This window comes from Oncorhynchus kisutch, linkage group LG5 (genome assembly GCF_002021735.2).
Source record: "Oncorhynchus kisutch isolate 150728-3 linkage group LG5, Okis_V2, whole genome shotgun sequence".
NCBI classification, from domain to species: domain Eukaryota; kingdom Metazoa; phylum Chordata; class Actinopteri; order Salmoniformes; family Salmonidae; genus Oncorhynchus; species Oncorhynchus kisutch.
The window spans coordinates 51,492,130-51,519,079 of NC_034178.2; the positions used below are offsets into that span (position 1 = coordinate 51,492,130).

At 42.3% G+C, this 26,950-nt stretch overlaps 2 protein-coding genes across 2 annotated transcripts; one reads left to right on the plus strand and one right to left on the minus strand.

Annotated features, from left to right (window-relative positions):
* Nucleotides 1-4,441: 4,441 nt before the first annotated feature.
* Nucleotides 4,442-9,198, plus strand: LOC109882623 (tubulin alpha chain-like). Its single transcript, XM_031825320.1, has 4 exons — nucleotides 4,442-4,641; nucleotides 6,861-7,083; nucleotides 7,177-7,325; nucleotides 7,424-9,198. The coding sequence occupies exons 1-4, from the start codon at nucleotides 4,639-4,641 to the stop codon at nucleotides 8,396-8,398; spliced, it is 1,350 nt and encodes a 449-aa protein (XP_031681180.1). The 5' UTR covers nucleotides 4,442-4,638; the 3' UTR covers nucleotides 8,399-9,198.
* Nucleotides 9,199-9,203: 5 nt separating this feature from the next.
* LOC109882611 (protein QNR-71-like) lies at nucleotides 9,204-16,846 on the minus strand. The gene is made up of 12 exons (XM_020474705.2): nucleotides 16,704-16,846; nucleotides 14,171-14,266; nucleotides 13,926-14,072; nucleotides 13,638-13,784; nucleotides 13,227-13,388; nucleotides 12,772-13,077; nucleotides 11,806-12,639; nucleotides 11,523-11,702; nucleotides 11,322-11,424; nucleotides 10,990-11,195; nucleotides 10,781-10,871; nucleotides 9,204-10,528 (listed from the first exon to the last, which is right to left on the minus strand). The coding sequence occupies exons 1-12, from the start codon at nucleotides 16,759-16,761 to the stop codon at nucleotides 10,375-10,377; spliced, it is 2,484 nt and encodes an 827-aa protein (XP_020330294.1). The 5' UTR covers nucleotides 16,762-16,846; the 3' UTR covers nucleotides 9,204-10,374.
* Nucleotides 16,847-26,950: the final 10,104 nt, after the last annotated feature.

The following is a 26,950-nucleotide window of genomic DNA, read 5'->3' on the forward strand; positions in this document are numbered from 1 at the left end:
ATATATTGCCTCTGTCATTAGATGTCATTCAAAAAACATTAGCTGGCGCGCACCCAAAATAATAGTTTGGTGGAGGTGCTGACTAACGTCAAATAAACTATAAACTATCAAAATAAAGAAAGTCTCACACTCCATGTATAAACTCCCAGCAATTTAATGGGTATTTACCAACGTTTCGGCATCACCCAGACCCTGAGGAAGACACAGTGATGCCCAAACTTTCGTAAATAGCCATTCAATTGCTGGGAGTTTATACATGGAGTGTGAGACTTTCTTTATTTTGAGAGTTTAAATAGGATGTCATTCAAACACAGTCAATTCATTGAGATGGAGAGGATGCAAACCAGTATAAAATCTCACAAAATACCTATTTTTCCATTCATGACAATTTCACATATGCATATTTAAAATGCAAAAAGTGTCACAAAATAAAATTCTATCGAAATAAAAATAAAAATGGAAAAGATGAGAAGTTGTGTAGATGCTTGACAGAAATGTTAAGGGCTGAACATTTAGAAGTGCCAGAGTTCATTACATCTATTACAATAGAGTATGGATTTGGCTGCACCATCCTCCTCCTTCTAACCCCCGCTTCCCCCCTAGTCTGCCAGGCAGCCAGCCAGCCTCCGCCCCTCTTTGTTCAAGGTTTTGCAGCAGTGACGTCACTCCTCTGCAGTGGACCGAGTGACCGGTGATGTGTCACTGTGTTCAGTTACCAGCAAACACATGGCCCCTCAGCTGTCTTCCTTCTCCTCTCCCTGTTCCAGCTGTTTGTCACTTCTTTTCCTCTCCCTGTGTCCGGAATACCCATTGACACACACACACACACACACACACACACACACACACACACACACACACACACACACACACACACACACACACACACACACACACACACACACACACACACACACACACACACACACACACACACACACACACACACACACACACACACACACATAATTTCAACAATATTGGTCTGAGGGCAAAGGGATTAAGGAGGAGATGGGGGCTGTGTTTGAAAGAGACAGCTGCATGAGATTGTCCTGACTGCCCCTCCCTGCCCATCTGCCTGACTTGCATGCCATCCCAACTCAGCAATTACAGACAGATGGAGCACTTACACTTTCCTCCCCTTTAGGATTGTCCAAAACATAGATGAAACCCTGTAAAAAAAAATCAAGATGTCGAGCATGAATAAATAAATAGCCTAACTGCTCTTAGTGTATGTTAGCAGGTGCATGGCAATCTTATTTATCGTCAGGAAGTATGCTGTTATGAGGGGAAAAAATATATATATATAGTTTACTCCTGAAACATGAGGAGACCTATACAATTAATCTATTGCCACCACAAGGTTTTGATGATAATCTATGGGAGAATATGACAGGAACAGTTTTTTTTACCTTTATTTAACTAGGCAAGCCAGTTAAGAAAAAAATATTATTTACAATGACGGCCTACCCCGGCCAAAGTCTTGTCACGCCCTGACCTTAGAGAGACGTTTTATTTCTCTATTTGGTTAGGTCAGGGTGTGATGTGGGGTGGGCATTCTATGTTCTATTTTCGATGTTTTGTATTTCCTTGTTTTGGCGGTATGGTTCTCAATCAGGGACAGCTGTCTGTCGTTGTCTCTGATTGGGAACCATACTTAGGCAGCACTTTTTCCCCACCTGTCTTTGTGGGTAGTTAACTTTGTTTGTGGCACATAGCCCTTAAGCTTCACAGTTGTCTTTGTATTGTTTATTGTTTTTGGCGGCATCATCCTAATAAAAAGGAATATGTACGCTCACCATGCTGCGCTTTGGTCTACGTCATTCGCCGGCCGTGACAACTCTAACCCGGACCACACTGGGCCAATTGTGTGCCGCCCTAGTATGTGTATGAATGCTGAACAAAGAAAAACTCTGCATTTGTGGTGGCACTAAATATGACAGAAGTCAATCCACATGGCAATATAAAAACCAAACCAAGTGATAATGGTGAATGTGGGCTAGTGATGTTTATGCATGTCTTTGTGTGAGGCTCTGCAGGGTATGTGGCAGACAATGGGCAATTGGTAACATCTGCTAGTAGAACCTGAATGTTGAATGTGGTGCTCTCTAATGGCTTAGCAGGGATCCAGAAAAGCTGGATTTCCCTTGGTTATTTACGTTTACCCATGTAGCCTACTTAACTCTGCAGCAAGATGCTTAAAGGCTAGTCTCGAAAACCCGATCCCAGGCAACAATGACTAGTCTCTGGTTTCTATGATGGACTCTTTTGGCATAGAAGAACTACATCACTGCCTACGTCACTACTTTATTCGCTTGAATAAAATACAAAATAGTATCTAGGAAGATGGAGACCATAAAGCTTATTTTTAATGAGGGTATTTTGCAAGTAGCTTCCAACCAACTTAATTAAAACTACTGCAAGGGTTTTGCCAGCAACTTTGGTTCTGACATGTCTGCCTCGTGATTTGGTGGGAGAGTAACCGGAATAAAACATTTTCCCTTATCGACATAGGCAGTTACGTAGTTCCTCTATGCCAAAAGAGAAACCAGACCCTAGTCAATGACCACGTTTACATACACACAGTATTCCGGATAGCAGCTCATATCCCGCTTAAAATCTTATTTGGGATAAGCTGTTTACATGCACCTTTGATATCCCGCTCAAGAGTATCCCTGTATCCATGAATAAACAGAATATTCCTCATTTAAGTTCATATGGGTTAAATGGAATATTAACTGAAATCTGGACACCGACAGAAGGCCTAGAACCTCTCACGTGTAACATAATATAATAACTATATAATAATAAATCCTGCAGTATTATGCATTTCTTGCAGTAAAATTATACAGCAAATGTTTATTTTGTATTGGGAACAGGAGTGGAGAAATATGATTTCTTTCATCAGCATTAGGTTACATACAGCCTGAATTCAAAATAGATGCAATTGCTTTATTCCCCTCACCCATCTACAAACTATACCCAGTAATGACAAAGTGAAAACATGTTTTTATCATTTTTTGCAAATGTATTGAAAATGAAATACATTTTCAATACATTTGTTCACACACCTGAGTCAATACTTTGTCAATACAGCTGTGAGTTTTTCTGGGTACCTTGATTGTTCAACATTTGCCCATTAAGATCCTCAAAGCTCTTGACAAATTGGTTGTTGATCATTGCTAGATAACCATTTTCTGGTATTGCCATAGATTTTCAAGTAGATTTAAGTCAAAACTGTAACTTATACACACTCCAGTGTATATTTGGCCTTGTGTTGGTTATTGTCCTGCTGAAAGGTGAATTTGTAACCCAGTGTCTGTTGGAAAGCACACTGAACCAGGTTTTCCTCTAGGATTTTACGTGCTTAGCTCTATTCCATTTATGTTTTACCCCCCCAAAACTCCCCAGTCCTTAACAATTACAAGCATACCCATAACATGATGCAGCCACCACTATGCTTTAAAATATAGAGAGTGGTACTCAGTAATGTCCTGTATTGGATTTGCCCCAAACATAACACTTTGTATTCAGGACAAAAAGTGAATTGCACTGCCACATTTTTTTGCAGTACTGCTTTAGTGCTTTGTTGCAAACAGGATGCATGTTTTGGAATATTTTTATTCTGTACAGGCTTACTTATTTTTACTCTGTCAATTGGGTTAGTCTTGAGGAGTCACCATACTCAAATGGATATTCAATGTTGATCCATTATCAGTTTTCTTCTTTCACAGCTGTTAAACTCTGTAACTGTTTTAAAGTCACCATTGGCCTCCTTCCACTCTGGTAACTGAGTTAGGAAGGATGCCTGTATCTTTGTAGTGACTGTGTATTGATACACCAACCAAAGTGTAATTAATCATTTCACCATACTCAAATGGATATTCAATGTATTTTTACCCATCTACCAATAGTTGCCCTTCTTTGTGAGGCATTGAAAAACCTCCCTGGTCTTTGTGGTTGAATCTGTGTTTGAAATTCACTGCTCGACTCAGGGACCTTACAGATAATTGTATAGAGATGAGGGAGTGAGTTCATGCAACTTATTTAGACATGTCATTACAAAGGGGATGGATACTTATTGACTCAAGACATTTTAGCTTACATTTTTTAAATTAATTTGTAAAAATTTCAAAAACATAATTCCACTTTGACATTATGTGGTATTGTGTGTTGGCCAGTGACCAACACATCTCAATTTAATACATTTTAAATTAAGGCTGTAACACAACAAACTGTGGAAAAAGTAAAAACCGGTGAATAATTTCTGAAGGTACTGTATATGCTGACCATACTCCAAATGGTACTCCTTTCACTGCAATAAATGATGTGGCAAAATCTTGTGAAAACAACAAACAGGACCAATGCACTGTTTTCACAAGGCTGTCTGCTGCTTGCATCTCTCTCACCATGCCTAGGCACGCTGTCGAGATCCTCTCCTCTTCCTAATTTATTAATGTTGCTGGCTCAGCCCCCTTGCGATTTTACAAATACTAGCGCGCCACAGTGTTTAAGATTAGTTACTACATCGACTCTTAACTGTCGGATAAAGTAACTTCTCTCTCAACCGAAAAGAAAATTATTTATACTCATTTTATTTTTTTATATTTCTCTAAAACTCATATCTATCATTAAAAAATGGTGAGTACAGTTTACATTTAGAAAGTTGTCTGTTTATTTATTTATGTTGTGTGTTCATCTCTCATTTTACTCATGGTGGTGCTAGCTACTCACCACTCCATCAATCTCGTTACATTGCCTAACATTTTGTTTCATAGAGTATATGTCTACATTCATATTGTGGCTGAAATAAGTGGTCACTGATGTATTTGACCACCATAATATGTTAGGATATGCTTCAAACTTTCGAAGAAACACACTATTGCCTAAATAACCTTATTTTCAATTGTATGTTTATTACAAATTCATGTAGTGAAGATGCTCATATCGATTCAATTGAAAAATACGTTACATTGTGCTTTGCGAAAAAGAAAGCTCGGGTGATTGACGTGAGTTGATTCCCGTTACCTTTGGCGGGCTACGGACCGAGGACGATACAGACGAATTATCTTAGCCTTAATTGTCATTTGAATATAATTTGCTATTATAAAATACTACTAAGTTCAAGTTTGACTACCAAATATTTTTTTAAAGGCGTTAACGAACCGGGGATAGAAGAACATTCCAGATCTCATCAACCAAACCTCTGTCGCCTTGATAGACTGCATTTTCATGATCGTGTGAGGCGCGCCCACCTTGAAATGTAGACTATTACGTTGAGAAGAGATTTATTCTGATAGTTAGCATTTTGACACATTCTGGTAGTTTAATATCTAGTACTATAGCCATCAATGTTAGGCTATAGTCTATAATATGCGGTATGCTATAGAGTAGTTTATGTAAATTTGATGCGTTCATTTGATTTTGACTAGAAGGCACCGGTGGATGTTTACACATACTCATGGCCTCCCTCAAATTTCCAATGGTGCGCATACATTAGCCTTAAAGCGAGACAAGGCAATGTGAATGAAATAGGCAGAAAAGAGATCACATTGATCAAATATACCGAACAGTTCTAGAAACAAACCAACGTTACCAAACTATTACAGTTACTGTGGAACAGTTGAATCAATATTGACGTTCCAATGGCCATTTAAAATTATCTAACTCTTTATTTTCGGAGGGAAGTAGCCTATATAGGAAAATAACAGACTTAGGTGGACCTTATTAGTTAATCAATGGGGGCTGGTGGGGAGCTTTTTCATCCTTAATTTCTGCTGGTGCATATGGTCTCCAGAATGACACCTGACAGGGGGAGGGCTAAGGGTTAAGATCTTTCTCTGAGGTGGTCTTTTTCGCATGGATTTGTGTATAGGCCATTGTAGCCAGCTGCACCCTGGTCTTTCCATGTTCATGTTTAGATTAGCTCTCCAGGCAGCTTCTTTCCAACCAGAGAGAAGCAAATTTGATATAACAGTCGCCGGTTGAAGTGTACTCGCTGCACATAAAAGGCTACTATTTCTATAATGGCATTACTGTTAAATCTATCCACTGTAGAAACTGTAGTGTATTCCATTTTGCAACATGAGATGTGAGTGATTTGCCCTAGAACAAAATCAAATAGCCTTCGGATTGGTGAAAATATCTGCAGGTAGTTCTGTACAGTGACCTATAGATATTATAGAGCGCCATAGCTGTTGAGTGTCCCTAGGTGTATGCACATTATAGACAAATCTAAATCATAATTTTTTTATGGAAAGTGCACAAACCACCACCCCTTTGCCAAACAACAAATGGTTTCCTGCCAGTGCCCAGTTGCTTAGCAACGGACATATGCAAGAAAATCCCTTGGGAACAGTAGGGTGTAGTTGGAGGGAGGAGGGGAAGGGGAGGAGTGTGAGGGAAGAGGGGGGATGGTTGCGTGATTCATCATGGTTCAGCCCATACTGCAGCTTTTGATCCTCCCTCTCCTGCAGACTTCAGTCTCAGGGCAGTACCTTTAAATGGCACAATTCCCATTTTTCCCACTTTCTCAATGCCATTTATGCTTTCAGAACAGTGGGGATGATTGTGTGGAATAGCTGCAGTGCGTAAAAATGCAACCTTACTGAATTTCAGTTCACCCTTCAGGAAGAGTAGCTGCCGCTTTAGCAAAAGCTAATGGGGATCCTAATAAATTAGTAATATACTAAATGAAAAGAGTGCAAGAATCTAATTTGCATTGGATTAGACATTATGGAGAGTGGATACTATTTTGATGCTATAAATACACATGAGAACGCTTTGGTGACATCATTAACATTTACCTTGATTGTGTGCATTGGGATCCAATTCAATTGCTCTCTCTCCTCTTTCTCTAGCGTGAGTGTATCTCCATCCACGTGGGTCAGGCTGGTGTCCAGATTGGCAATGCCTGCTGGGAGCTCTACTGTCTGGAGCACGGGATCCAGCCGGACGGTCAGATGCCCAGTGACAAGACCATTGGAGGAGGAGACGACTCCTTCAACACCTTCTTCAGTGAGACTGGAGCTGGCAAGCACGTCCCCAGGGCTGTGTTTGTAGATCTGGAGCCCACTGTCATCGGTAAGATCACTTTGTCTTGAAACAATGACATTCTGTTAATATTGGTCTATCTCCTTAGTCTTGGGAAAAGCTAACAAGTATTTATTTCTCCAGATGAGGTGCGCACAGGAACTTACCGCCAGCTCTTCCACCCTGAGCAGCTGATCACTGGGAAGGAGGATGCAGCCAACAATTACGCCCGTGGGCATTACACCATCGGCAAAGAGATTATTGACTTTGTTCTGGACAGGACCCGCAAACTGGTGACAACTCTTATTAACATTCACTCTGCATCTCTGTACATTCTCTATCTTTATCCAACCATAATGATCTGAAACATCTCTCCTCCCTCTCTCTCCAGGCTGACCAGTGCACTGGCCTCCAGGGCTTCCTGGTCTTCCACAGCTTCGGAGGTGGCACCGGTTCTGGTTTCACCTCCCTGTTGATGGAGCGCTTGTCTGTTGACTACGGCAAGAAGTCCAAACTTGAGTTCTCCATCTACCCAGCTCCCCAGGTGTCCACAGCCGTTGTTGAGCCCTACAACGCCATCCTGACCACCCACACCACCCTGGAGCACTCTGATTGTGCTTTCATGGTAGACAATGAGGCCATCTATGACATCTGCCGTAGGAACCTTGATATTGAGCGTCCTTCCTACACTAATCTTAACAGGTTGATCAGTCAGATTGTGTCCTCCATCACTGCATCCCTCCGATTCGATGGTGCCCTCAATGTTGATCTGACAGAGTTCCAGACCAACTTGGTGCCCTACCCCCGTATCCACTTCCCACTGGCCACCTATGCCCCAGTGATCTCGGCAGAGAAGGCTTTCCATGAGCAGCTCTCAGTGTCTGAGATCACAAATGCTTGCTTTGAGCCAGCAAATCAGATGGTGAAATGTGACCCACGTCACGGCAAGTACATGGCCTGCTGTCTGCTGTACCGTGGCGACGTTGTGCCCAAAGATGTCAATGCTGCCATTGCCACCATCAAAACAAAACGCTCCATCCAGTTTGTAGACTGGTGCCCAACTGGTTTCAAGGTTGGTATCAACTACCAGCCACCAACTGTGGTACCTGGTGGAGATCTGGCCAAGGTCCAGAGGGCAGTGTGCATGCTTAGCAACACCACTGCAGTGGCAGAGGCCTGGGCCCGTCTTGACCACAAGTTTGACCTGATGTACGCCAAGCGTGCTTTTGTGCACTGGTACGTAGGTGAGGGTATGGAGGAGGGAGAGTTCTCTGAGGCCAGGGAGGACATGGCTGCCCTGGAGAAAGATTATGAAGAGGTGGGTGTCGATTCCATTGAGGGAGAGGAGGAGGGAGAGGAGTATTAAAGTGAATTGATTCACCCTTTTTATTTTACCATTATTTAACTTGGCAAGTCTGTTAAGAACAAATTCTTATTTACAATGACGGCCTAGGAACAGTGGGTTAACTGCCTTGTTCAGGTGCAGAACGACAGATTTGTACCTGGTCAGGGATTCGAACTTGCAACCTATCGGTTACTAACCACTAGGCTACTCTGCCGCCCTAGTCAAATCACAAGCAAGTTTATCACTGGTTACAAGTTAATATGGCTCAACTTTCCTTATTAGTGTTGGAAATTGCTAGCAAGCACTGTCACACATCATAGATAGGGTGGCAGGTAGCCTAGCGATTAAGAGCAACCAGGTGAAAGAAAATGTGTCAATGAGCCCTTGAGCAAGGCGCTTAACCCTAATTGCTCTGGAAAAGAGGGTCTGCTAAATTACTAAAATGTAAATGCCATGATGTTCGTTGGCACCGAAAATGGTTAACGAAATATGCTGTAGTTGTGTTCAGGGAATGTTATGGTGTTGCAATGGTTTTACTTTTTACAGTTTTACACTGCAACTTTCTGTCCTCTTCTGACTTTGATATATAATAAATTACTTACATTCTTTTTTTTACATTTTCAACTAAATTCAATGGATCTTCATCAGCTACTCACCAGGACTTATCACAGTATTTCCCAATAATAAATTATTATTATTATTATTGCAGTGTAATAACCATGTACGTACATATTGTTACATAGTTCTACAGAAAATGTCAACAGAAATGTTGAGCAATGTCAACAGAATCAAAAGTAAATTAAATGAACATTTTAATGGAATAGAGTTGTGCCTTTCTTTTTATTTATCTCAAACCGACACATCATTGCATTTTCCCCATGGTTCTTTTTATATCATTTTTTATCTGAAATACATAACGTAAAAGCAATATCTTATTCTTTAGATTTAATCATGTAAATCATATTTTACTTCTGACATCAACTGGTTTACAATAAGAAGAGACAGCTTTAGTATTGATTGTGGTGACAATTAGAGCTCTATAATTTGCATGGACTTTCCTTCAATACCTCTATTTTCCTTAGACTTCACTCAGTTCATTTCAATGCTACAGTACTTTTACTATGCCACCCTGTGGCCAAACCTCTGTTCTGCTTCAGGAATGGGTTCCTCCTCTTTATTGGTGGCAATGTAACGATAACACCCAAAACAGTTCAATTCTGAATAGACATCAAGACTCACATCAATAATAAACCACTCAACGCGCTTACATTTCTTGATCTTTGGACAGGAATATCAGTGCTAGTTTAGTAAGGGCATGGAGGACAAAAGCAAGAATGCAAGCTTAGATAGGACTAGGAAAATGTGAAGGTATACCGGTGGTTGAAGATTCTTACATAATTTACATTTGAATGCTTATTTTTGGGGTGACATTATATATGTTATATCACAGTGCTGTGATTTGTTTTTGGCAATTCAAATTCAGAGACCAGTTAACAAAGAAAATGAATGTGTTGGAAGGTTACAAGAGGCAGTCATTATGATTACATTCTAAGGAAGAGTGAGTAATAACAGAAAAAGCACAGCATAAATTGCTACATTTTTGTAAACGTTCATCAGTTTTTCTTTTCTTAAATAAAAAAGTATGTGGGTCAAAATAAATATAATATTTTGTCACAAGTGATGCAACGGCAGAAACAAACACATTATTTTGGCTTTTGGGGTTTCTTTTTTGTTCTGTGTTGAAAATGTATACATTTCTAATACATTATAGTTTCTTATTAAAGTTGCTTTCAGTGTAACAATACAGAATACAACTGCTTGTTCTTGTTGCGTTTTGTCTCTGCATTAGGGTGGCTGTGTGTGTCTGAGTCTGCAATGTGTTAACATGTATATGCGTATTTCAGAGTTACTGAGTGGATATGTGTGTCTGAGTGATATTTAAGTGTTAACATGCATGCATGAGTGTGTGCTTTATCAGTGCAGATGGTTGTGAGTTTTCACACCACCCTTCCCTGAAGCAATGGGCTTCTTTCTCCTGGTGACTGTCGGCTCAGAAGGTTCCACAGCAGCATCGGCACAGACGTGTTTCCAGAGCTTCCCATGCTGCCGCCAGTTGAGTCCTCCCTCAGTGGACGGTATTGGTTAAACCGCCTGGTTGAAAAACACAAGTTAGCTGGCATTCATGCTACAGTTAAAAAACACGATGTGCATTATATTGTATAAAACCGCACATAATATTTCAAAATGAATAATTTATTTAGATAGAAATGGCATGGGATATAATGTGGAATTATCTTCAGTGGACCACTAGTTTTTATGGATCAAAAATCAATTATCAATTTGGAACCAGGAAGTGTGTGACTTTGTTGACTTTTACGGTGGTTAGAACTGTCTTTCACTCACTTGTAGGTCAAAGCAATGGCACCAGCAACACAGACAATGACCATGACACCCAGAACCGCGGCCACAGTGCCTGCTGGGGAGGAGTTGGAGCCTGCAACCACAACACATTTCGAGGAAGGTATGGTACACTCCACGATCAGTGAAATGTCAAAAGGAAAGGATTTTACAGTTCATGAAGTTTTATGTACATGTTCGTTAATTTCACTCACCCACAGTCACACTAACTTTAGCACTGGCCACAGCCAGACTAACATCATTGGTCAGGGACACGTTGATGCAGAACACTCCAGAGTCGTTGAAGAACTGGCGAAGGATCATCTGACAATCTGGGGAGGGTGTCACGTTGCTACAGATGGTCTCCACAGGCGTGATGCAGTCTTCGTCCGAGATGATGGTGCACACTTCATTGGGCAGGCTATGTAATATGTAAAGAGAAGGTGGAGATATAAAGTGCAGGTGATGGCAATGTTCAAAATACTAATTTCAATAGGAATGTGCACGGTCCCTTGGGTCCTGTTTCCACTGCTAGTTGGCTACTCACCTCCCCTGGCAGGTGATGGTCAGGTCCACAGCATTCTGCACAACCTCAGTGGCCAGAGACACCACGTTGGCCACCTGGGTGATCGCCACACTCTCAATACCCTCTGAGAAATTAGATCGATTGAGAGATCATTATTAGCAACCATCACCTGCATTTTACATCTCAATTGTGACTACAGTATCTGGACATATGTGGACTTACGGACAACGTCCACAGCGGTCGAGAAGGAGCCGTAGCGGTATATCATACAGTTGTCAGCCGCGGTAAGTTCAGGAGCCTGTCTTTTAGCCACAACAAGAGCCACCTGTGTCTCTGTGCCTGCCTCTATCTCAGCCTCTGCTGCTACCTCACTCTCCACTGGAGCAGACACTGCTGCTGGCGCTGAAGAGTAACAAAAATACAGTAAGTTAATAATATTATGAAATGGCTAAAATCATGTTTTTGTTTCTATACAGAATGACTAAGTAACTAAGTAACTGATTACCTGCAGTGGCATCAGCTGCAACCTCATTCACTGTCTCTACGACCTCTGCTTCTAGCTCTGCCTCGGCCTCAAGAGCAAGTTCAGCTGGCACCACCTCCACCACAGCTGCAGCCTCCGTGGCGGCAAGAACAATGACATTAGCAGCAGGGGCCACCGTCTCGACCTGGGCCACCTCTGTTGCAGCCGCAACCTCAGCCACCACCTCAGCATCGGCAACTACGGTTGCCTCCTCCACGGATGTAACGGTGGCTACAGCTGGGACCTCTGGGAGGACTGTGGCCGTCAGGTCCACTGTGGCCTCTTCTCCCTCTGCAACTGGAGCAACTGAAGCAGCAGCGTTGATGGCGGGCACATCTGCAGCCGTCGCATCTACCACTGCTGTTTCGGCAGCTGCATCAGCATCAACAGCAGCTGCCTCTTCAGTTGCTGGGGTGACGGAGGCAGCTGTGGCTCCCTCCACAGCTGGCACAGGGGCAGGGACCTCAATGGCTGCAGCAGCCGTGTCTTCTGCTGTGGCATCGGCTTCTACTGCAGGGACAGAGGCAGGGTCCTCTGTTGCTGGGATGACGGCTGGAGCATCTGCTGCTGAGGCAACCACCTCGACTCCCTCTGCGGCTGCGTCGTCAGCTGTGGGTGCTGCTTCAGCTATGGCTTGGTTTTCGGCTGCAGCTGCATCTGTGTCTGTGGCATCAGCGTCAACTGCAGCTGTGTCGGCAGCCTCAGCAGGGGCAACTTCAGAGGCAGGCACATCCAGGGCGATGTCAGCTTGAGCTGCCCTTGGGGTAGAGACCACCATAACAACGGCAGGAGCACCGGAGGGATCCATAGGCATCACTGGTTGAAAACACAAGAAGAAAGGCAACAGTTATGACTGTTATATACACTGAATAAGCATTGACTTTTGTAAAGGGAAGATTGGACCCAATAAATGGATTCGCTGTAAAATAGAAAATCGATGTCTCTCACCAGTGGGGCTGGCAGCGGTGGGGTCTGCAGGTGTGTCACAGACGTTGGGGATGCTTGCCATCAGGACCACCTGAGGCCTGTATGTGCCAGTGTTGAGGTATGTATGTGTGACCTGGTGCTCCCTGGAGATGAGGGTGCCACTGTTGTCACCAAAGTCCCAGTTAAAAGTGACGTCTGAGGCGCTGAGGTACTGGCTGGGGTCGTGGAGGCTGATGCTAAAGGCAATGGCCCGATTCTGGATGAAGCTCTGGTCAGCCTCGTTCACATCGTTAATTTGAGTCAGTGACACTGCGAAGGGGATCTGGTCTGGGGAGGCACAAAGCAAAGGCGTTGTGACATCAATGCTGTGAAGGTTTGTGAGAGTCAATTCAAATGATTTCAAATGATCAATTGAAGTCAAATTAGGGTTGGTTGAATTTTGGTTTAAATAAGATTTTGTGGTTCCAGCTGCCCACCTGTGATGGAGAAGGTTGTTGAGGCATAGCCCAGAGGGATGAACTTGTCCTTGCCACGGCAGTGGTAGATGACTACTTCCATGTTGTAAGAGCCTAGGGGCACATTGTCTGTGCCGATGGTGAGAGAGGAGGAGGTCCCATCCGCCACCTGCCAGTAACGTCCTGGGATACAAAGCAGCAGTAGTTAGAAAAAACAGCAGCGCTTATAAAAATGAACGGCCTGATGATCAAATCTTGTGTTGACAAAACTCCCAAGAACATTAGCTGCTTCATTAGTCCTTTCAACCCTCTTATGAAAGGAATGATTTCACAGTGCACACTGTGCACAGCTCTGTAAATACCAGAAATCATTGTGTTATTGTGTTAGCATTTTCTCACATGAATGTCTGTAAATGAAAGAGCTGTCCTTACCCCATGTCTTCCACACAAACACGTAGTGTGGTTTCCTGTCTGCGGTCCCAGTGAAGGGGGTGCCATCAGGGAAGACTCCGCTGTACTCTCCTGAAGGACCAGAGACCTGGTCGGGATACACAGCCTGGCCTTGACGGTACTGTGTTCCTGTAGCAGAGGAACACCAAACCCAGTTCAACATAAAAGGTTAGGGACACCAGAAAAAGACTGTAGGCCTATAGGACCAACAACAAAACTGTGGGGTCAGTGGGGTATGGTATAGTGGTTGAATTTGGAAGAAGAGCTCACCATTGACAGTGCAGTTACGCGCCCACACCACCTGTCCATCAGGAAGCACTGTCTGGTTTGATGGGAAGCGAAGGTCGATGTTAAAGGTTGCCTTTGCGCCAGTCAGGGTGGGTGCATCATTTTTCACATCGAATGTAACTTCTCCACCTGGTGACAGAACGTGATGAATACATCAATAGAAAGTGGTTAATGTTTCTATATTAAGTGATTGATCTATAAAAAAGTGCAATAAAGTGAGAACCCACCAGTCCAACAGTCTCTGTATCGGGAGTCCCCATCTTTCCACACTGGATATATTCCTGAGTTCCATGAGCGGTAGCGTGTAAAGCGTGTTTTAGGCTCTGAAAAAAAGAAAAGGGTTTTCAGTTTTAGGGTAATTTTCCTCTCGTTCTCCTAATTGTTTTTGTTGATCAGACTTTGACATAGTGAACTTCTACTACTACATGAGATGTTATCCATTCATATGAATCATATTATTGAGATTTTATCAGTTATTTAGCATCTCCAGTAGGTATAGTGAGGTATTGCCAATAGGAATCAGCAAAAACGCTAATGGAAAATCTGTTTGTAAGACCAGTTGACCACTGCACTACTAAATCTAGACGTAAATCTGAGGTTGAAAATGCTCTTTTATTAGGACTTTGTCTAGACATTGGTCAGGATCAGGATCCTGGCACCCAGAACTCATTACCTACCAGGCTAATTAAATAGCATTTATTTTTATAATGTCTTTTGGTGAATGTCATGCGAAGATCTACTACTCAGACCGACACAAATGCTTATTGAAAATGTTGACAATTTCTACTGTTCTCCAAATCTACAGTATCTGACCCTTCCTTACTAAAATACAGCCGTGGCTATTCTATTTTATGACCACATGATTATACGGGGAAGTGTTCTCTGCCATGTTGCCTACCCTGGGTAGAGGAAAAGTTATTATCATAACACTACAGTTTGGGATATGGGCGTATGATGGGGTGTGTACAAAGACATTTACCAACATTTTACTGAAAGAAGGACAAAAATAATAGTTTGACATGTAGATAGCGGTGGTGAGTAGTTCAGGTATTTCTTTGATGGTTGTGGAAGGGGGAGGAGGGAGCGAGGTGGGGGTTCCAGGTGGTGTGAGTCACACGGACCCTGCAATCCCCCTCAATCCCTTTCATGTGACTGTCAGCTGAGCGCAGGCAGCTGTAATCCCAACTGCTGAAATGAGGGGAGCCTCTGTGGAGCTCAGACATCAGTGCGGCCTTATTCTCCTACTGTTGTTCCTGTGTGTGTGCGTGCATGCGTGCACAAGTTTTTTAAGAATTTAGGAAACCTCAACACCTACATTATCTTCCGTTATTGTGAGCCCCTTGTATTCCCCATATGATACTGTTCAGTCACACTCAGCTTCAACAACCTCAGGAATGCAAATTCCAAAAGCTCTAATTCATAATGACAAGCCATAATACCATTATCGTGTGCAGTCATTAATCAGATCGTCACACTTCAAACTGATTTCTGATGAAAACACCAATATCTCCTACCAAGTTAATTACAGTTTGTGATTTGGTTTGATATCCATCAGATGCAACATATTGCTAGATTGCTAGATAAACTTAGATACAAAATAATACACTTTGAACTGCATGATTGATAATGAAATTTGAACATTAGTAGTGATGTTCCCTCTGGGGAAAATATAGTTAATCTATTTTATTGTTGAGAGCTGAGATAAAGTGTTCCCCTTACTATTGAAACTCCAGGATACACATTAGAGTTTTAGGGCTTGGAGTGCAGACAACTTGGCATGTGATTGCGCTATCCTTGACTACGAGCATGTAATCTGTGTCACACTATGTCAGTCGTTTTTGGACATGCTATTTTACTGTATATAACACCGTGTTTGAAATCTTGCTGGGGTGAGATGAATGATTATTACCAAATGTTCTACCAAATTGTTGGTAATATGTGATACCAAAATGAACTGTATGATGAGCTCATGTCAAAACTTAGTGTGCAAATGATGTTATTACGTAGAAGATTGTACTGGTATACTCTTTGAAAATGTTGTAATTTCAGACACTGGTAGTCCTGTATATTCACCAGGTATTGAAACCGCTTTACCATATGCAGATATTTGTAGAGTATATATGCAGTGTATAGAGGAGTAATGCATAGATTATTATTAATCCTACAGTGTTCCAAAATTCCAGCTTTAGAGCTCAGGTTTCTACACAGACCCTGAGAATAAAAGAAACCATTCAAACTAAGTTGAAGATATTACAGAACTGAACGATATGAGAGAGACCACTGTTATTCACTATTACTGAATAATTACGTTAGTTGAGCCTGTCCAAGTTCCATTAGTGTGTAAACAACTATACAATTAATTATTGTTTCTTATTAATAACATGATGATTGACAGATCATCAGACAAGTTATATTGTACGTATTGATTAGTCAAATGTACGAGTTTATGGAATACAAAAAATGCAATTAGTTTATATTTGGGGAAATATCGAACAACACAAACATGTCACTACTAAAGGGGATTGTTAGCACAAATGTCATTTCACACGTAGCTGGAAAGCTGTGGACATTCTAAATTATTTCTAATTACTCAGTGAGTACTTAGCAAGGCTCAATGATAATCTCTTCCATTATTTCAATCTGTCCCACCTCAGCCCCATCTCTCCTCCAACACTGCACATAATTCAAGAAAGATGGGATGGAGAAACCTGTGTTTTATCAAGTAGATATTTTCATGCAGAAAATAATCCATATACTCACTTGCTCCTAAAGCTGCTGACAAGAGAGCCAACACTAGTACTATCAGTACAGTCTTCATTGTGCGTGGTTGTGTGTGTCCTTCTTTGCCCAGTTCCTAACCTTCGTCCTTGTCTTAAAAACCCAACAACACACCACCCGGAGAGATTTGTGGTAGGATGTCCGATTCCCTATAAAAGAGTCTTGGACCATAAATTACCATAAACTTGCCTCTCACCTCTGACATCATAGGAAGTCTTCAAACCAGTCCCTCCCACTCGAATCAACTGCGTGAATAGACAGACACACACTTTGTTAGCAATGCTATTATGTTTTCACATGTTTAACTGGATAGTTACAGTAGCTAAAGGGATTAACTTTAATTTAGTGATACCATCCATCCAGAAAACATATTTCCACATGCCAGAATGCATTTAAAAATATCATCAGTAATGCCATCTTCCCACTGACGACGCACTTTCATTTATTTTGAAGAACTGAAGAAATTATCAGATTTTGGAAAAATTATTTTCTCTAACAAGTACAGAACGTTAGGTTTCCCATTTTCATCAGATAGTGGGAACCTTCTGGAATTAGTGGCCTAGTGGTTGTGGTGTGAAAAAAAGCAATAGCTCATAAAGTAAGGATGATGAGTGTGTTGGAGTGTTGTCTGTAGATACACAGCAACTGAGGGGCCTATTGCACACGTTACCTGAGTGCTGGAACATCCTTTTCTGCTACAGCCTGTGAGCACTGAGCAGGCTGGCTGTTTTTTTTGCTGATGTTGTCCTAGCATATGGAGTTTGTAAATGTCAAAGGTCTCTCTTTAGGAAATTTAATGAATGTGTGTGTCCCAACAATCTCTCTTTTCTCCCGAAGTGTACACTTGTTCACATTCCTTCATGGATTTGAAAGGAAATAACTTGTATATTGAAACTATCTAGCCCATTCCTACACCAATCCAATGTGTTTACATTTCTGTTGAGTAGTGAAAGAGTGTACTCTTTAGGACGTAACCCATTCTGTAGTGTCCTTGATATGAGGTCATAGTTAGGTATTGTTAACTATAATACAATTGTTGGAGGTGGATTGGTGTTCCTTATACTCAATAGGAACTGTCAAAAGCTGGGCCACTGGCCATGTAACCAGGAGAAGAGAACAAAAAAAGGACCATGAAGGAACAACAGACTTTTCCTCTGTACTCTTATGTTACTTATCTGACCGTTACTTATCTGACCGTTACTTATCTGACCGTTTAAAGTTTACATTCATGTGTTTGTTCTAATCTTGCAATTCCTATGTAAAAGTTGACACTTGTTCCTTTGATGATTTTCCCCAGACATGTTGGGAAGACAATTTTCCGCCAGATTCCGTGACTCCACCATTATACCATACGCTTTAATGTCACCTAATCTAACTTCGCTTCAGTTAATAACTTTTCTCATCAATATCGCGTTTTAAATATGACCACCATCTATCATATTCTGACAGAGATTTTAAACAAATGTAATTTACTGTACTGTATGTAATGTCTGTTCCTTATGTGAAGGCCTGGAAGAATTCTCTCAGCTGTAGTCATGCATCCCTGCCCTGACGTCCGACCATACAGCTGTGTGCATGGGGGTCACAAGATGAGTGCGTGGGGATGGCAAATCAATAGCATCCTTTTACTCCTCTCTTTCCCCATATCCTCCTTTCAGTGCCCTAAGCCTCATACCAAGTCAAAGTATCTACGCTCGTAGCAGTCCACACACGCTGGGAAACACTCGTGCTTGCTCTATATTACTGTGGAAGCTCATTGTCCTTCTTCTGCATTCCAGAGCATTTCAGTCAAACAACCCTGAGACATTATTGAGCTAATGAGGTAAAAATACAAAGGTCTCAATGGTTGAGAACACCGGATCACAATGAAAATACCATAACCTTGGTTTGTGTGGGAAAACATACTTTTGTAATGACCCTGGGATTGATAAGCACAATTATCCTAAGGGAGCTAGCTTTCTAGCAGCAGTGGTAACGTGTCTGGCTCTGGACCCTAGGGTACTGGGATCAAATCCTGTCTTGGAACCTTGTGCTACTCCCTTGTTTTGTTACAGTATGCTCAAAGGTTTAAAGGTTGAGTGAGTACAATTCTTCCAATACAATAAAGAAAAATACCAAATGTACTAAAACACCATAAAACAAAATAACATGCATGCAACTCAACATATACTCAAATCAGGTTAAAAAACAAATCAACAAATTCTTCAGTTATGTATGGACACAGGTATGAGTAGGCCTCTGCATTCTTAAATCCTTGATACTTGGAAGTTCTCATTTTACAGAGAAAAGGGGTGATTAAAATAGAAGCCACGTGTTATTTTTTACACAAGGTGCATTCAATGGGAAATATGTATGTAGCTGACAGATCTTACCATTTGAGTTGCCTTACGTTGGTGGTGAGATTGTTCAAGCTGCACTACATGTGACCCCTCATGTGCTAACAACATTGCTAATGGCTCACTAAATTCTTCCCACAGAGCACCTGACCGACCACACTGCACAGCACAGCACAGTAAAGATGCCACCATAGAACACTGGCTTAGACAAAGCCCACACAAACCAGAATGAAACTAGCTGTGTGTTTATGATGTGAGAAAAACATTTTTCTCAATTTGGTAAAATAATGTTTCTGAAGACACATTCAACTGAAGAGGCATTAAACTGTCTCTAACCTGGCTTTGTCCAGTTACAGTATTACCATTTACACACAAATTAAGGCTACAATGGTTCATTTTCAGCACATGAAATTCAGCACTAGATGTAGGCCAGAATTTTGGATGCAGGTCACACATTGCTGGCCGTAACTGTTAACTATCTCTCTCTCTCTCTCTCTCTCTCTCTCTCTCTCTCTCTCACTCTCTCTCTCTCTCCCTCTCTCTCTCTCTCTCTCTCTCTCTCTCTCTCTCTCTCTCTCTCTCTCTCTCTCTCTCTCTCTCACACACACACACACACACACACACACACACACACAAAAGGTTGATCCACTCTGGGAGCGCAAAGGGGATGAGCAAACAACACCTGAGGCATGTCTGGAATTTGAACATAAATAGGATCAAATCAACAGGAAAAAGCGTGAGACTTTTTGTTTGATCATTGGAATAAGGTTGTCTGTGAAAGTCTAGAGGAATAATGAGTCAACATGTCTCAGAGTGCAGACAATTGTCACAAAGTAACCTGTGAGAGCAAGAGGAGGGCAATTCAATCATTATTTACCAGTTTCCAATGGAATGATGACATAAGCAGCAGCCAGATGTAGGACAGGCAGATGGGACAGGTTCACAGAAGAGTATATAGCATTAGCTACTTCCTTGAAAGCAGTAACTTACAAATGTCTTGAGGGAAAATCAACATATGATTCTCAACTGGAGGTGATTATAGGCGCCTTAAATGTTTACTTTTCACAGAAATGCCAGACTGACAGACTGTAAAGAAGCATTATCTATACAAAGATATATCTATTAATATGGTTTTTGAACACTATAATGTGTTTACAAGCATGAAAGCTTGTCCCTCAACGTCAGTCAGATTTAGGAGCTGATCGAGGACTACAGGAAATAGGGGGGAGAGCACACCCCCATCCACATTGAGAGGGCTATAGAGGAGCGGGTTGAACAGGGAGTATTGGAGGTTCCTTGCATCCACATCACTGAGGACTTAATCTAATATAGCAGAAGTAAAATAAATGTCTGAAACTAGATCCCCCCCCTACATACTGGTCTTGACGAGGGGGAAAGAATGGAGGAGCTAAGAGTGGTGTCACCTTGTTCATATCCAAAAGCAAAAGTCACCTCACAGGCTCTCTTTCTAGTTCCCCTGAAAACCGGAACATCCGGCTGATGGGGACTCGGCGTAGGCTACTAAGGACTTAATGTGGTCCACACACACCCGCACAGTCGTAAAGAGGACACGACAGCACCTCTTACCCCTCAGGAGGCTGAAAAGATTTGGCATTTGCCTTCCGATCCTCTGAAAGTTATATAGCTACACCATTGGCAGCATCTTGACTAGCTGCATCACCACTTGACAACTGCACCGCCCTTGACCGCAAAGCGATACAGAGTGTGGTGCGGACGGCCCAGTATATCACTGGGGCTGAGCACCCTGCCATCCAAGACCTCTATATCAGGCGGTATCAGAGGAATGCCTGAAAAACTGCCAAGAACTTCAGCGATCCAAGACAGACTCTGCTACTGTCCGGCAAACGGTACCGGAGCATCGGCTCTTGGACAAACAGGCTCTGAGACAGCTTCTACCCCCAAGCAATAATGCTTACCCGGACGATCTGCATTGACCCGTTCTTGCACTGACTCTATGCACATTTACAAGACTAAACTGTATATACACTCAATCACACACACACACAAAACTAACACTTCATACAAACCCACACACACAAACACACACACATACACTACATAAGCACATACACACACGCCAAGATAAAGCAAAGGAGTGCTACAAAAACAACAACACAGAGTTACACATGGGATAAACAAATGTACAGTCAATAACACAATAGAAAGATCTATGTACAGTGTGTGCAAATGTAGCACGCGCCACACACATACTTTCACACTCATCATAAAGAGCTGCTTCTCTGTTCTTTATTTTACTCTTATTATTATCTATCCTGGCCTCCCGAGTGGTGCAGCGGTCTAAGGCACTGCATCGCAGTGCTAGAAGCATCACAACAGACCCGGGTTTGATCCCGGGCTGTGTCGCAGCCGGCCTCGACCAGGAGACCCTTGAGGTGGTGCACAATTGGACTAGCATTGTTAGGGGAGGGTATGGCTGACTGGGATGTCCTTGTCCCATCGTGCTCTAGCGACTCCTTGTGGCGGGCCGGGCATGCATGCTGACTTAGGTCGCCAGCAGTACAGTGTTTCCTCCGACACATTGTTTGCAGCTGGCTTCCAGGTTAAGCTCCCCAACTACCAATTGGGGGAGAAACTTTACCCCTGCCTTTATGTACACATCTATCTTAAATACCATGTACTCCTGCACAGTGATTAATTCTTATGTATTTTAAGTCTTGCTTAATTCTTGTGTATTCTATTCCTCTTGTGTTACTACTTTAGGGCTCATAAGTGAGTATTTCACAGTAAAGCCTACACCTGTTGTGACAAATAACATGTTATTTGATTTTGAACTTCACAACTGGTAATTACCAGCTTCCCACTTGGTTATGAACACAGTATAAATCATATAATTAGGAATTAGAATGAATATGAACCTTATTAAGATGGTCCAAAGGTCAGCCATGTTGGTCAGCGAGTTGGTCAACCATTGGTTTTTATTTATTTATTTATATTTCACCTTTATTTGACCAGATAGTCCAGTTGAGAACAAGTTCTCATTTACAACTGCGACCTGGCCAAGATAAAGATATTGTTATCCACGTCGGCACCAACGATGTTAGGATGAAACAGTCAGAGATCACCAAGTGCAACATAGCTTCTGCGTGTAAATCAGCTAGAAAGATGTGTCGGCATCGAGTAATTGTCTCTGGCCCCCTCCCAGTTAGGGGGAGTGATGAGCTCTACAGCAGAGTCTCACAACTCAATCGCTGGTTGAAAACTGTTTTCTGCCCCTCCCAAAAGATAGAATTTGTAGATAATTGGCCCTCTTTCTGGGACTCACACACAAACAGGACCAAGCCTAACCTGCTGAGGAGTGACGGACTCCATCCTAGCTGGAGGGGTGCTCTCATCTAATCTACCAACATAGACAGGGCTCTAACTCCTCTAGCTCCACAATGAAATAGGGTGCAGGCCAGGCAGCAGGCTGTTAGCCAGCCTGCCAGCATAGTGGAGTCTGCCACTAGCACAGTCAGTGTAGTCAGCTCAGCTATCACCATTGAGACCGTGTCTGTGCCTCGACCTAGGTTGGGCAAAAATAAACATGGTGGTGTTCGCCTTAGCAATCTCACTAGGATAAAGACCTCCTCCATTCCTGTCATTTTTGAAAGAGATCATGATACCTCACATCTCAAAATAGGGCTACTTAATGTTAGATCCCTTACTTCAAAGGCAATTATAGTCAATGAACTAATCACTGATCATAGCCTTGATGTGATTGGCCTGACTGAAACATGGTTAAGCCTGATGAATTTACTGTGTTAAATGAGGCCTCACCTCCTGGCTACACTAGTGACCTTATCCCCCGTGCATCCTGCAAAGGCGGAGGTGTTGCGATAGCAAATTTAAATTTACACAAAAAAAAAGACGTTTTTGTCTTTTGAGCTTCTCGTCATGAAATCTATGCAGCCTACTCAATCACTTTTTATAGCTACTGTTTACAGGCCTCCTGGGCCATATACAGCGTTCCTCATTGAGTTCCCTGAATTCCTATTGGACCTTGTAGTCATAGCAGAGAATATTCTAATCTTTGGTGACATTAATATTCACATGGAAAAGTCCACAGACCCACTCCAAAAGGCTTTCGGAGCCATCATCGACTCAGTGGGTTTTGTCCAACATGTCTCTGGACTCACTCACTGTCACAGTCATACTCTGGACCTAGTTTTGTCTCATGGAATAAATGTTGTGGATCTTAATGTTTTTCCTCATAGTCCTGGACAATCGGACCACCATTTTATTACGTTTGCAATTGCAACAAATAATCTGCTCAGACCCCAACCAAGGAACATCAAAAGTCTATAAAGGCTATAAATTCACAGACAACACAAAGATTCCTTGATGTCCTTCCAGATTCCCTCTGTCTACCCAAGGACGCCAGAGGACAAAAATCAGTTAACCACCTAACTGAGGAACTCAATTTAACCTTGCACAATACCCTAGATGCAGTTGCACCCCTAAAAACTAAAAACATTTCTCATAAGAAACTAGCTCCCTGGTACACAGAAAATACCCGAGCTCTGAAGCAAGCATCCAGAAAATTGGAACGGAAATGGCGCCACACCAAACTAGAAGTCTTCCGACTAGCTTGGAAAGACAGTACCGTGCAGTAACGAAGAGCCCTTACTGCTGCTCGATCATCCTATTTTTGTAACTTAATTGAGGAAAATAAGAACAATCCGAAATTCCTTTTTGATACTAAAAACTAAAAAGCAGCATTCCACCAAGAGAGGGTGGCTTTCACTTTAGCAGTGATAAATACATGAACTTCTTCTAGGAAAAGATCATGATTATTAGAAAGCAAATTACGGATTCCTCTTTAAATCTGCGTACTCCTTCAAAGCTCAGTTGTCCTGAGTCTGCACAACTCTGCCAGGACCTAGAATCAAGAGAGACGCTCAAGTGTTTTAGTACTATATCTCTTGACACAATGATGAAAATAATCATGGCCTCTAAACCTTCAAGCTGCATACTGGACCCTATTCCAACTAAACTACTGAAAGAGCTGCTTCCTGTGCTTGGTCCTCCTATGTTGAACATAATAAATGGCTCTCTATCTACCGGATGTGTACCAAACTCACTAAAAGTGGCAGTAATAAAGCCTCTCTTGAAAAAGCCAAACCTTGACCCAGAAAATATTTTAAAAACTATCGGCCTATATCGAATCTTCCATTCCTCTCAAAAATGTTAGAAAAGGCTGTTGCGCAGCAACTCACTGCCTTCCCGAAGACAAACAATGTATACGAAATGCTTCAGTCTGGTTTTAGACCCCATCATAGCACTGAGACTGCACTTGTGAAGGTGGTAAATGACCTTTTAATGGCATCAGACCGAGGCTCTGCATCTGTCCTCGTGCTCCTTAGACCTTTTGGAGAGATTGGAAACCCAAATTGGTCTACACGGACAAGTTCTGGCCTGGTTTAGATCTTATCTGTCGGAAAGATATCAGTTTGTCTCTGTGAATGGTTTGTCCTCTGACAAATCAACTGTAAATTTCGGTGTTCCTCAAGGTTCCATTTTAGGACCACTATTGTTTTCACTATATATTTTACCTCTTGGGGATGTCATTCGAAAACATAATATTAACTTTCACTGCTATGCGGATGACACACAGCTGTACATTTAAATGAAACATGGTGAAGCCCCAAAATTGCCCTCGCTAGAAGCATGTGTTTCAGACATAAGGAAGTGGATGGCTGCAAACTTTCTACTTTTAAACTCGGACAAAACAGAGATGCTTGTTCTAGGTCCCAAGAAACAAAGAGATCTTCTGTTGAATCTGATAATTAATCTTAATGGTTGTACAGTCGTCTCAAATAAAACTGTGAAGGACCTCGGCGTTACTCTGGACCCTGATCTCTCTTTTGAAGAACATATCAAGACCATTTCAAGGACAGATTTTTTTCCATCTATGTAACATTGCAAAAATCTGAAACTTTCTGTCCAAAAATTATGCTGAAAAATTAATCCATGCTTTTGTCACTTCTAGGTTGGACTACTGCAATGCTCTACTTTCCGGCTACCCAGAAAAAGCACTAAATAAACTTCAGTTAGTGCTAAATACGGCTGCTAGAATCCTGACTAGAACCAAAAAATGTTATCATATTACTCCAGTGCTAGCCTCCATACACTGGCTTCCTGTCAAAGCAAGGGCTGATTTCAAGGTTTTACTGCCAACCTACAAAGCATTACATGGGCTTCACCCAGCACAGCCAGAAGAGGACTGGCCACCCGACATAGCCTGGTTCCTCTCTAGGTTTCTTCCTAGGTTTTGACCTTTCTAGGGAGTTTTTCCTAGCCACTGTGCTTCTACACCTGCATTGCTTGCTGTTTGGGGTTTTAGGCTGGGTTTCTGTACAGCACTTTGAGATATCAGCTGATGTACGAAGGGCTATATAAATACATTTGATTTGATTTGATTTGTTGATAAAGCAAAGGAGTGCGACAAAAACAACAACACAGAGTTACACATGGGATAAACAAATGTACAGTCAAAAACACAATAGAAAAATCTAGGTACAGTGTGTGCAAATGTAGTAAGGTTCGGGATGTAAGGCAATAAATAGGCCATAGTGGAGAAATAATTACAATTTAACATTAACGCTAGAGTGATAGAATAGCAGACGATGACGTGCAAGTAGAGATATCGGGGTGCAAAAAAGAAATAAAGAAAATAACAGTATGGGGATGAGGTAGTTGGGTGTGCTATTTACATATGGGCTGTGTACAAGTACAGTGATGGGTAAGCTGCTCTGACAGCTGATGCTTAAAGTTAGTGAGGGAGATATAAGTCTCCAGCTTCAGTCATTTTTGCAATTTGTTCCAGTCAGTGGCAGCAGAGAACTGGAAGGAAAGGCGGCCAAAGGAGGTGTTGGTTTGGGGATGACCAGTGAAATATACCTGCAGGAGCGCGTGCAACGGGTGTTGCTGTGGTGACGAGTGAGCTGAGATAAGGTGGAGCTTTACCTAGCAAAGACTTATAGATGACCTGGAGGCAGTGGGTTTGGCAACGAATATGTAGCGAGGACCAGCCAACGAGAGCATACAGGTCGCAGTGGTGGGTAGTATATGTGGCTTTGGTGACAAAACCGATGGCACTGTGATAGACTGCATCCAATTGCTGAGAAGAGTGTTGGAGGTTACTTTGTAAATTGCATAGCCGACGTCAAGGATCGGTTGGATAGTCAGTTTTACGAGGGTATGTTTGGCAGCATGAGAGAAGGATGCATTTTTGCAAAATAGGAAGCAGATTCTAGATTTATCTTTGGATTGGAGATGCTTAAAGTCAGTCTGGAAGGAGAGTATACAGTCTAGCCAGACGCCTAGGTATTTATAGTTGTCCACATATTCCAAGTCAGAACTGTCCAGAGTAGTGATGCTAGTCGGTCGGGCGGGTGCGGGAAGAGATCAGTTGAAGAGCATACATTTAGTTTGACTAGCATTTAAGAGCAGTCGGAGTGGAAGGAGGGATGTATGGAGTTGAAGCTCGTTTGGAGGTTTCACAGTGTCCAGAGAAGAGCCAGATGTATACAAAATGGTGTCGTCTGCGTAGAGGTGAATCAAATAATCACCCGCGGCAAGAGCGGCCCAAGAATTGAACCCTGTGGCACCCCCATAGAGACTGCCAGGGGTCTGGACAACAGGCCCTCCGATTTGACACACTGAACTCTATCTGAGAGTAGTTAGTGAACCAGGCGAGGCAGTCATTAGAGAAATCAAGGCTGTTGAGTCTGCCGATAAGAATACGGTGATTGACAGAGTCGAAAGCCTTGACCAGGTCGATGAAGACGGCTGCACAGTACTGTCTTTTATCGATGGCGGTTATGATATCGTTTAGGACCTTGAGCGTGGCTGAGGTGCACCCATGACCAG